General features: G+C 41.0%; 1 protein-coding gene across 1 annotated transcript in view; it reads left to right on the top strand.

Moving 5' to 3' along the window:
- The window catches only part of TMEFF1 (transmembrane protein with EGF like and two follistatin like domains 1), a 122,205-nt gene extending 110,004 nt beyond the window's left edge, over positions 1–12,201 (top strand). Inside the window, exons 6-10 of the mRNA XM_059815646.1 lie at positions 1,181–1,329; positions 2,214–2,279; positions 5,960–6,083; positions 10,215–10,373; positions 12,117–12,201. Coding sequence (XP_059671629.1) covers positions 1,181–1,329; positions 2,214–2,279; positions 5,960–6,083; positions 10,215–10,373; positions 12,117–12,201 — 583 coding nt within the window. The remainder of the gene's footprint in view (positions 1–1,180; positions 1,330–2,213; positions 2,280–5,959; positions 6,084–10,214; positions 10,374–12,116) is intronic.
- Positions 12,202–12,419: the final 218 nt, after the last annotated feature.

The following is a 12,419-nucleotide window of genomic DNA, read 5'->3' as shown; positions in this document are numbered from 1 at the left end:
CATGCAGGCAGCGGTGATCCCTGAGAGCTAAGGCTGAGTGAAGGTATCCATAAGCACATAGCCAGTGTCATACAAATGAGGACTAGCTCTCCACTCATTTCTGTCAATAAATGTTCACAACTGCTGAGCCGTGAGCCTTTTATTTACGTATAGTAAATCCTGATAAACCCCTCATTAGGCTTACTAGGCTTAAAGTCATGTGGGAAGATGTAAACAAAATAGTACTTCCTTTCCTGGGTCTAAGGTTTACAACTGTTACCGTTTCTAGTAAGAAAAATTATCTTATGTTCATCATGCTGATATTTAGCGGCTTCATGAGTACTTTGAGGTAGGTGCCTAAGATGTGTAGAGATTTATTACTGGGTAAGTTTTTCACTGTCAGTAGGCGCACCTAAAAACCCGTTTGTGCTACAGATGTTCTTTTGTCTAGCAACAATCTGAAGTTCATGAGCATAAAATATTACTGGGAAAATTAGCATCTTTAAACTTACATAACAAAAGGTGTTCATGGAAAAAGAGGGAGAGGAAAAGGTAAGCTGGCCATCTTCAGTGTTTCTGCAGCGTAGAATTAGGTTCTGCTGTGAGATTTGTTGCTGACTTGAGGCACACATACATCTATTTAATCATTTAATTGTACCTGGAACAGCTGGAAAGAACATGAAAAACCTGGCAAGTTGGTAGCTTGTTTTTTTTTTCCCACCCTGTGTCTTACAAGAGTGAATCAAGATGAAGCTAGCAGCAGCTCCTAGCAGTCAGACCATGTGCACCCTCTGTAGAGTTTTCTGGCAAGGAGAGGACTGCATGCCCACTACCACCTCCTCAGAAGATGCAGAGCGGCTGGCTCTTCCTGCTTCTTGCTGCCACAAACTGTTATATTAATGTAGTAAATCTTCCTAGCAATGTGTTATCAATTTTCAGGTGTTAATCAATGAGACTGGTATCATAGTAAGACTACAAGAAACATTAATACATTATTAAAAAGCACACTGAGGGACCTATTCATAATTTTGTACAGTCTGCTTGGAAGCTTGAGACATCAACAAATTCTTCAGCATCCTCATGCAACACGCTCTTCTGTCCTGGTATTAGTGTATGAGCTAGTGTTTACTCAGGACACAACATGACTTAAATTTTGTTTGCTGGATATCGATTTTGTTTTGCTGTATGTTTCCATTAACAGGTGTGTATGTAATATAGACTGCAGTGGATACAGTTTTAATCCCGTATGTGCTTCTGATGGAAGTTCCTATAACAATCCGTGCTTTGTTAGAGAAGCGTCATGTCTGAGGCAAGAGCAGATCGACATCAGGCATCTTGGACACTGCTCAGGTAGGCTTTATTTTGTTTTTCTGGTAAATGTAAATTGTGATGTAAGTGGGCATGGTAGAGCTTTCCCTTTTCTATTTTTGATCAGAAGTCACTGATCCAGTTATCAGTGAACTCCCCGCCTGTATTTTAGAGTTCCCCATGCAGAGGTATGTTTACACTACATACATATGTGCTGTGTTTACATTACCTTCCTTTGGCTGCTGTTACCTGGAAAGACAGCAAAAGCTTTTAGGAGAATCTAAGCAATAGTCCAACAGGTCTTACATGAGGGGGTGATAAGAAGTAGGAGAGCAAAAGGAATACCTGCGTGTGGGAAACGTTCCCACTTGCTGCTGTGGGCTGTACAAGGTACTTCCAAGGTGAGTCAAGTTGGGCCCCGACTGCACAAATATTTATCCGTTTTCTTTGGATTCCAACATTCCACTGTTGGAATGGTCCACTGAAACCCTCTGTCTACTGCCTTGTAGTTAATCATATGCATGACTTTAGTTTTGGGGTCTTGCAGTTAGAAACTTCTCATGGGAATAACAGCTTTCCACCATCTCTTTGCCAGTTACATCTGGATCTGTAACTTGGACAGTTCCAAAACCGAAAGAGACTCTCACCAAAATAACCTAGGCCCATACCATGGAAGAGCTTTTAGTTCAAAACCTACAGCTTGAGGTGTGCCATGTGTTGGCCTGGCTGCTGGGGTTACTGACTCTGTTACTGACCAGGTATGCTACCAGCCTGGTTGTATGGGAGGAACAAAGTGGGAATGTGTCCAGTTTTACTGCAATTAAAATACTTCTTTGAATATCATTCTGGCTTCTCAATGACATACATGTAGTGGTGTGGAAATAAGCCTTTCCTAATAGCTATCCATGCATGTATTTATCATCTAGAAACAGATGACACAAACGCAGTTGGAAAGAAAGACGATGGCATGCAGTATCGGCCAGAGGTGAAAGGTACCGTGCTGACTTTGTGCTCTTTGGTTACGGTTTCACAAGATGAGAAAATAAGAGCATGCAGGTCCCTTCCCGTCTGCCTTACAGCTTTGATTTCTGTAACCGAGACAGACCTGCGAACAGCTTCTTTCTTACAGCACTGATGTTGCAAGGCTGGCAAGAAGGAGATGTGCGTGATTTGTGAGTTTTGCCTGCTTTGTTCCTCTAAGAAGCCCAGCTGCTCCCCACCCTATGCGGCGGTCATAGGATGAGACTCCCCCCAAGTGCTGTGAAAATGCCTTTACTGCAAGACAGCAAGCTGTGACATTCCTGATGAAATGACACAAGCCCCCCGTGACCCCATCTTTTCTGATAACTGTTGAAAAAAAGTGTGGCAGATTCTGTTTTTCTTAGGTTGTTTTAAAATGTTTTCAGTAAACTAATATGCTAAATCACATTGGTTGAAAATGTCTTACCTGTATGAACCTTACCTTGGCTATATGAACCTTACTATAAATGAAGTAAGGCAGAGTTTCACTTTATGCTCAGTTGTTTTACGTGGTAGTAGCCTGTGTGTGTTAGGTACCTTCTGAGAACAAATATGCTTCTGCGTTTCATGGCTCTTGCTCAAAGTGTTTCTCTCCAGGACAAAACATCTCTGTCTTTCTCAATTTATTGGCAAAGAGCAGATCTGCATAGGTATAAATCTTTCCTCCTCTTCCCTCACAAATAATAGCACTGTTACCTTCTCTGTTAGCTCTGGTCTTTAGTTGTTTCTGTCATACTTGTTTTGCACTCCCATAGCCTCCCAGAGTAAAGCCATCCCACCATCGCTTTTGACATTCCTTGTGTTCTTCTTGAAAAGCCATTCAGTGCCAAAAAGCTCTGTATATTTTTCTTTTTTCACAAATTCTTTTATTTTCACTCTATATAATGTACCAATTGGAATGATTTAATGTCAGTTTTCACTTACATTATGAAGGCATGAAAGGCACCAAATGGAATATACATCTTATTATGTGATGTAATGAAACACTACTTTTGGTTCCTATTCAGAAGAAGTTACAGCCTTTTATTCATTGCATATAAATTGCCCTTGAAATGTAGTTAGTGGAAAAAACATTGTATATAATTATAATTATTAATGTGTATAGCAAGTGCAGTCTCAAATTCAGCAAATGATGTGCATGGAGGGAGTATGCCTTGTGCATAAAAATTGTTTTGAAATCTTTTTATGCAGTAGTCAGGACTTTTTAAATAGTGAGAGCCTGAAGTGAACTACTTTGAATGACTTTTTCTTCCAGGATAAAAGAACAGTCCACACTTCTATCTGTTTGCTTTTGCTTTAAATTCCAGTGAGTTATTCCCTGTTCTCTGAATGTATAATAGCTTCCAGTCTCTAGAATCATGATGGTCGTCTTCTCCTGCAGTGCAAGTGTCTACCTAAAGTGACATCAGAAAGGTCTCTCTTCCCAGATTCAGCTGGCTTGCTGCTTTTATTGTGCCAAGAGGGGCATCAGGGTTTCAGTTTTTGTGCATGCCTCTTCCTTCTAGTGAAGTATCGGAATGCTTATATCCAATCACTCTTCCAAGGCTCCTACACCAGTTAAAACTTTCACTTTGAAGCTCTGAAGCAGTCTAGCAGGCCTCTGAGATTAAAAATGGATTCCTGTCAATAGGTAGGTAAATATCTGTTTTACACTAGGAACCACCTCCTGCAGTTATCAACAGCTCTTTGCTTAATACAAGTTTTGCCTTTGGCTTGGGTGGCCGTGGCTACCTGGCCACCTTTCAGGGGATGCATCTTTACTTGGGCCTCACATTCTGTATTAGTACATACATTAAAACCAGACATGGTGCAGCTATCTGAATAGACTAATATAATTGTATGTAGCTTATTACTAGCCTTTGAGTGGGACCAGATGTGACAGTAATTAACTGCTTGGAGGAGGAGGAGGGAGGCAACAGTTTGGGGATGAGCCATCCCCACTTTTCTCCTCTTAGACATGTCAAGACATAGTCTATTCCATCAGGGCAGTGGTAGACATATTGTCAGTATTAGGCAATGTTCTTCCCTTTTATCAAGTCTTCTGTATCTTTGAAGCACAGCCTGAACCAACAGGCTTCCTTATATCTAAAACCTCTAATAGTTAGATTTTTTTTTTTCTCCTGGAACAGATTAGAAAACATTCCAGAAAATGTTCAGGGAAAACCTGAAACAGTAGCATGCCTTTTTTGTCTTGTATAAATACATTCTCTTTCTTGCTAGTGTTATTTCAAATATCTGCAATTCTATAAGAGATTTCTTCTTCACAGTCCCATTTTGTTTTGCACCTGCAGTTCATTATAATCTTGTATTTGTGATGCTATAGTCTATTGCCATGGAAATGAACATAATTCCACAATTAAGCTCACATCTTTAGATCCCTGCTCTTTAGAGAAGTTCATTATGAAATACCAACTTCTGTATTTAGGACTTTTTTACAGAACAATTTTGGGAAAAAGTGGTTGAAAATGTACGCAGCTTTAGATAGTTTTAGTAATGTGACAGAAGCACGAAAAATGTTGGTGCAGAAGGGACTGCCTTCCTATGCTGGGCTGACCGGCCAGCAACTAAGTGCCCACCAGCCGCTCGCTCAACCCAGGTGTCCCCCAGCACGACGAGGGAGAGAATCAGAAGAGCAAACAAGAGAAAAAGTCATTGGTCAAGATAAAGGCACTTTAGGAAGTGAAGGGAATGAAAAGAGAAAAAAAACAAGCGATGCAAAAGCCGTCACTCACAATGTCACAGCAGCAGACTGATGCCCAGACAGCCTCTGAGCAACGGCCACCTTGGAAAGACCAAAACCCGAGTTTTCATTGCTGAGCATGATGTTGTATTGTAGGGAATATCCCTTTGGTCGGTTGGGGTCAGCTGTCCTGGCTGTGTCTCCTCCCAGGCTTTTGCGCGCCACCAGCCTACTCGCTGTGGGGGAAGCAGAGTGAGAAGCAGAGAAAGCCTTGATGCTGTGCAAGCATCCTTCAGCAACAGCCAAAACACTGGTGTGTTAGCAGCACTGTTTCAGCCAGAAATCTAAAACACAGCACCATTCGGGCTGCCATGAAGAAAGTTAACTCCATCCCAGCCAGACCCAGTACACTTCCCAAAGAAATGGGTATTTTAAGCTCATGGAAAGTTCCCTTTCCTAAAAGTGTTTCTCTGAGGAAGACTGCTATTGTAGTGTGTTTGATTTCAGCTATAAGACCGGTGGTACCAGTCAAATCAGGGCTTTATCGAGTTGTTTTCTACCCAGTAATCATAAAATGTGGTTTAGCTGCTTCCTAAGCCTTCAGGTTTTTTTCCTCTGTTTAGACATAGGAGAGACCTCTCTGTAGCTATGTATTAGCTTTTTGCCCCAATGCCACTGACAAAACTTCTGCTGGTCTTCCTGCATTGGCTTGTTTCTGTCATGAATACTTTTCTCCTTTCGAGAAACCTGACATAAGAAGCATATTTAGATGTCTCTGAGGATCATTTTTCAGTGTAATACATCGTGTCAAATCTCTGTAGGTGTCTCTGAAACTTCACCCTTAAGTCTTTGCTTTATTATTCTGTATTCCTTTAATCACTGCAAGTCTTTAAGAGTATGCTATTCTTGGTTGAGATTTTTTATAAATAACATACAGCCATGTATAATTGTTTATGTATATTTCTTTTTAAGACGCCAGTGATCAAAGAGAAGACATTTACATCGGAAACCACATACCTTGCTCAGAAAGCTTCAATGGCTACTGCATACATGGAAAATGTGAATTCATTTATTCCACTCAGAAGGCTTCCTGCCGGTAAGTCCTGCATGCCTCCAAAATGTGCTGTAAAGCTTAATCAAAATGCTCTCTAGACATAATTACAGCATGTATCAGTTTGCAGTTATCTAAGCAGTGGCACAGGCGCCGTATCCCTATGCTGTGGGCAGCACCCAGCTGCGCCAGTCGTGTGGGAGATAGTGCTCGGAGGAGAGGCTCGGTCAGTCAGGTACTTCAGAAGCTGAATCCCTCTGAAGACTGGCCTCACTATTTTCTCCTTATTTCAGCTGCTAAAGCCTATCTAGAGGGAAAAAAATCCACAAAAAAACTGCCTTTGCCTTGCATGGCTTCTCTGGATGACTGCTCTTTCCCCATTGACCTCTCAGTTTGTTCTTATGCTATCTATGCATTTTATTGCTCTTGTCATAAACTCTCTTTAGAGCATCAGTATCTTATTTTTAACATTTATTGCCCTTTTTTACAATAAGCTTCATCTAGAGAGCATAAAATCGCAAAATATTCTTTAGCCCACATTTTTTGTCTACGGTATAATCTAGCAGCTCAGTACACTTAGTGTTAAGCCACTCAATGTTTCCCAGGAAATCTGAATGTTCCATTTTATTTCCTTAGCTCCCAGATCATTTTTTCTTTACATTTCACCAACTAAATTCTGCCTCTTTTTTTCTTTAAAAAATAAAATTATTTTTAAAAGTTGTTTATAGAAAAAGGCCACTTCTCAGTAACATGGAGTGCCCTACTTATTGTGAGGTTTCACTCCTGAAATTTATCTTGCAGGCTTGTACTTTCAGATTAATATGGTTGAAGATGCTATAACTCTTTGCTTTCCTTTGCTTTGGAAACTTCAGCTGTAAATCCATTAGATACTATCACATTTTCTGCCTTGATCTTTATCGATCGAGGATATTTAGGGGTTTTGCCACTGCCAAGATTTAAGGGTTTCCAGACTGACAGGGGAGCAGGAAGCCCAAAAGTCAGAGCCAGTATGGTTGTCAGCTTAAGCATTTGAAAGCTTATATTATTCCTTTTCCCTTCTGCAACCCTTTCTTGTTTATTTTCACCTTTCCAATAGGACTTACTTGTTTTTCTGTTTTCTTTGGCTAGAACCAACAGAGCTCAACATAGCTTTGCTTCTCTTGGGAAACTGGGTGCATCCCCAACATAATCTTGATGGCCATTAGGCAGCACTATTTGATTACAGTATTCTTTTGATCTAGAGCTGTGTTTAACATAATTTCTGATGGATTTGTCCTCAAAATATTCAAAGTAGAGGTATTTCAAGGAAAACATTCCTGGTTGAATGAACTCATTTTTTTATCTCTCAGAATTTTTTTCTGGATGGTGCAAATCATATAGTCATTTATTCCTTTATGATTCAATTACTAGTCAATCATTTAAATATTTATTATTACTCTAATAATTACTGACAGGCAATGTTTTGATGAATTTAATTTATGTACTGTCCCTTTAAATTCTATTTTAGAATTACATTTACTGTTACTGCCTTCAATTATTTATTTGAACAGCCTGAACAGTATCTCAGCACAACAAACCTCATGTGGTTCCAGTCAAGAATTTCTGACTGTCAGTTCTTAACCCTAAGTATCAGATCTCCTTTGGATTTTTCTTGGCTATTTAAGTACTGATGGTCTCGTACTTTATGCATTTTTCCTACTGGAGCAGAGTTATTAAGGAAACAAATGGTTTATATCAGATAGCAATCTGCTGTAGTAATCATGTACTTCTACCAAAGAAAAAAATTCTCTCTTTCTCTGGCAAGGAAAATACAATGATGAATGCTAGGGGCAAATTGTTATTTTCAAATGCTTTGCATTCTCATACACATCTAGCATATACATTGTTTAATTTGGTCCTCATTTCCTACTAGTGTTATATGTGAGGTATCAGATGACCTACAAAACTGCAGAAAATAGCTGTGCAGAAGAAATTCTGACTTTCGCTTTCACTGGGGGCAATGACTCTCCTTGCTCATTGTACAGCAGCCCTCCAGGACTGCCAGCAGGCAGGTAGGAGGAAAGTTTTGTAGTAGTCAGTTGCATAATATTTCATTTAGCAGCCTTTGCACAGCTGGGATCCGGTCAATCTCCTGCTGCCTCCCTTGTGCAGTGCAGTTCTGCCCTGTCCTTAGGGCAGGCTGCGTCAAGGAGGCACAGTTCAACCCTATGCAAGAAATCTAAACTTCTTTACTCTAGCTCAATTAATTGACTGATCAGCATATTTTGATAAATCCATGCTGACCTCTATTTATCTTGCTATTATATTAATGCTATATTAGCTTGCTATACATTAATGCAGCAGAATGCTTTAAAATCTGATCTACTAGTTTAAGGTAGCTTAAACTAGTGCCTAGTATTTCATTCCACCACCAATATAGGTCTTAACACAAGCACTTCTTCTTTGCAGGAATTCAATACTCCCAAATCTCCATTCAATATTTCTGACAAATAATTTCCTGTCACTTCAGTGTTTCTGAGGAAATCTCTTTGAATTACTTGTGCCTCCTCTGCTTTAAAGCAATTCTCACATTGATCACACTTTGACTGTTACCTTCTTTAATGAAAACAAAAGCGAAGTAGCAAATAAGAGTTTAGTCTTCTTCACTCGCAAGGAGTCCTCTTTCTCCTTGGGTTTTTTTTTTTTTGCATGACTACCAACATGCTCTCCGTCCTCTTCCTTCTTGTATGCGAATGCATGTTTCTCTTGATTCCCTTCCTAGCCATTACCGAGCTTACTTAGAGTACACAAGCGCTTTTCTTTAACAACTCTGCTCTTACTGGAACTTGTCTCATGCCTGAACCAAAACTCCTTACACAGCAGCTCATAGCTGGAGAAAGTAGAGTCACAAGATTATGAACATGTAAACCCCAACTGTTATCCCTGCATGCAAAGGCAGATTAGGAGTTGCATTAGCAGTTGTAGGAAGGTCTGTGGAGTAATTATTTCATTCCTCCAAACAGAATTAATTCCTGCCCTAGCACAAAGCTTTTGGATGGATGAGACTGATTCTGTGTTGCATTCGGGCTTCTCTGATCCAGTTTTCAAAAGGATTGTTTCTCTGCCTGCGTGTGAGTAATTCTTCTCCAGCTTTCTACTACAGAGCTGGAGGCCAAATGTATGATTCAGTTGCCCTTAATGATGCATTCACATCAGTCAGTTTTCAAGGGTAGCTGTACAAGGAACTTGCTCAGGGATGTGTGTGGTGGCCTTTGATTCTGCAGACTCCAGCTCAGTGTCTTGGGTGGCTCTTGCCTTTCCTTGTTGTGCTTCTGCCTCTCTTGCCTTGCGACATGAATTCCTCCAGAGCGTGTTTCCACTGCCACCCTCACCACTGGCACATCTTGCATTCGCTGAACACACGTTGCTGATCGAGAGCAGCCTCTGCTGAGTTTCTCATTGAGCTAACTGCTGCTTTGCTCAGTCAAGGTACCATTTAGAGCAGCCATTTCTTTTCTGTCTCCAGCCATTTCTCCCCAACCCCTGGCCAATTTTTATGGATTCTTCCATGAACTCTCACTTGAACAGTTGTGAGCCATTAGGTTTTCTAACCCGACCTCCATCAAATTTGGTTTGGTGACAAGGCAGGTGGGGGTTTGATGCTGGTCTTGTCCAATAGGTTTTGCAGGATTCCAATTCTGTAGGTCGCAGCTTGAAAAGGGATCTTCCTTTTCACCCGTTTTTTGAGGTTTCTCTTCCTCTTTGTCACTCCTGTCCCATATTGACATGGCAGCTGAGTGAGCATGCTCACTTACTTTTGTGTTTCATGAGCATGTTTCTTTGTGTTTCATTTAGCCTTGCCTACCTGTTTCACCTAGTTGCTTTATTCTTCCTAAATGTTGCCCCAATTTAATAAAATCCCCAATATTTCTTTTGCCAAATCAGGGCCTTCACCCCACTCGTGTGTTTTCAGAGAGGGCCACTAGGAACCTTATCCAGGAAAGCAGCGCATACCTGGTTTGTTTCTTCTCTTGCCACAGAAATCCAAACCATTCCCCAACCCAAGCGTTAACACACCTCTACCTTCTCACCAGCTCTTTCTCAGCTGGAGTCATCTTGGACTCCTTATTTCATCTGCAAAATGACTGGGCTGCTGTCAGATTACAGATTCCATGAAATATTCCTTTTCTTTTTCAGGTGTGAATCAGGATATACTGGACAGCACTGTGAAAAGACAGACTTTAGTATTCTTTATGTTGTCCCAAGTAGACAAAAGCTTACGCATGTCCTTATTGCAGCAATAATTGGAGCTGTACAGATTGCCATTATAGTTGCAATTGTCATGTGCATAACAAGGTAGGTAAACACAAAAACAGTGAAAAATTACACATTGTATGGATATACTTTTTCTGTATTTAAATGTTTGACCCCCCAAATTTTATGTGCTTTAACATATATCCTAAAATACCCACATAAAAAATACCTAATGACTGTAGTGGACGGATTATGTAACACCTTATCAACATTTCCCGCCCCCTCCCCGCCCCAAAACACACATTTGTTTAAATTCACAAACTACCAGTAACCACTCCAAATCCCCAGACCAAATACCCAGCAGAACAGATCAACCTTGAAACACATCCAAAACGTCAGCTACTGGTTAGACCTTCACTGGAGTTATTCAAGCATTGCTGATATCTTATAGAAGCTATGATCCCCCCCTCCCACCCAGTGAAACCAGAGAGGTTGACAAGATGCTGTTCCCTGCAGTACCACTGTAAATGGTGTTACAGAGAGAGAGAAGTATCACTCACAGCATATATGCTTTCTGAAAATTAATGTGCAGCTAATCCTGTTATTAGACACTTTCCATGGGAACCTATTTTATGAAATGTAAAGATGCACAAGCACAGAGTTCAGGTTTCTGGGTTGTTTCAGATTCTCACCCAGTGTGAAAAATGAGACGAGAGCCATGGATTCTTTTTGACGACAAGGTATTCAGTTTGCTCATCAAGGACTTGAACCCAACGAGGACTGAGGGCTCTGGGCTAGATTAAGGATGACTTAGTTACTTTATAGGTGCATGAAGCATTTAAGTCTTACACTTGGCCGTCCATGCTGCACTTTGCCTTTTCCTCCTTGACTCGTCCTTTACTTTCTTCACTTTTTCAGCTCCACTTACATCAGGCCATAAAACCTTCTGCTACTGCGTTAGTGTATGGCTTCCTAAGCGCAGTGATGTAGAGTGACACCCCTATGAACAAACAATATAGGCGTCCTTCCCTATCTCTCTTGTAAGGTTCAACATAGCAGTATCTAACATACATCTAACACCTCCTGCACATGTAAAAGACAGCCATTTGGCTCATGCAATTGATGTCATCCCTTTTTTACCCAACACCCTGCTGGCCAAAGCAGTGGCGTGGAAGGCTGTGGTTCAGCAGCCCTTCTCTTTCAGCCTCCCTACGGCCCTTCCCCTGCTCACAGTCTCTTGGGAACCGTCTGTCTTGCTGTGTCCCAGCAGGACTGCTCCACCGTGCATTGCCCACTGTCTGACAGACTGAGTAAGTCCAGTCCTGTTCAGAATTGCTGGCTTTTGTGAATCCTATTTTAGTCATGTGTCCATCCCCAAGAAAGGGATCATCTGAGTCACCCCACAGAGCGTCCTGGGTGGGCTCTGCCTCAGGGGCTCCCGCAAGCAGTGGGGCACCTGCAGGTCCAGCACTTCAAAGGGCTGATTGATCCAGTCTTACCATCCACTGGATTTTAAGTATGAAATATGTATAAAGTAAAGCCAATGCAATTATTCACCATGGTACGTGTTTTGCTGGATCACAGCTGAAGGACGTAGCACCTTGCTGGGTTCAGCCTCAAGTTCAAGCAGAGCTCTCTTCTGAGTGATCTGGGGTCCCACGGACATCCCCAGGTGACATTCCAGTACCAAACAGCAGGAGAGCCCCCCCAGTCAGCACAGCTCATAGGCTCCTTGCTATTGTTAAGTACAGAAAATAAAGTCAATGTGTTATTGCTAGGTTTAATTTTATGCGACACATATAAAAGCAGCCCTCCTTTTTCTTTCTCTCTTTCTTTTCTTAACAGAAAATGCCCCAAAAACAATAGAGGTCGTCGGCAGAAGCAAAACCTAGGCCATTTTACTTCAGATACATCATCCAGAATGGTTTAACTTAGTGATTTTTATACCTACATTGACCATGTGATGTACATTTTTATTATATCTTTTTTTAAAGAATGGAAATATTTATTTCAGAGGCCTTATTTTTGAACATTTTTAGTGTAACAATGTTGGTCTGTATTCTGAAAGCATCAGCTCTAACAGCTATGGACTGTTTTAGTAACTTTACTTTTATGTTTTTGAATATAGTAGTTTGTTTTCTGTATCTG

The sequence above is a fragment of the Gavia stellata genome, chromosome 3, assembly GCF_030936135.1.
Source record: "Gavia stellata isolate bGavSte3 chromosome 3, bGavSte3.hap2, whole genome shotgun sequence".
In the NCBI taxonomy this organism is placed as follows: Eukaryota; Metazoa; Chordata; class Aves; order Gaviiformes; family Gaviidae; genus Gavia; species Gavia stellata.
Note: the sequence above shows the minus strand (reverse complement) of the source record. Positions and strands in the feature narration are given on the sequence as shown.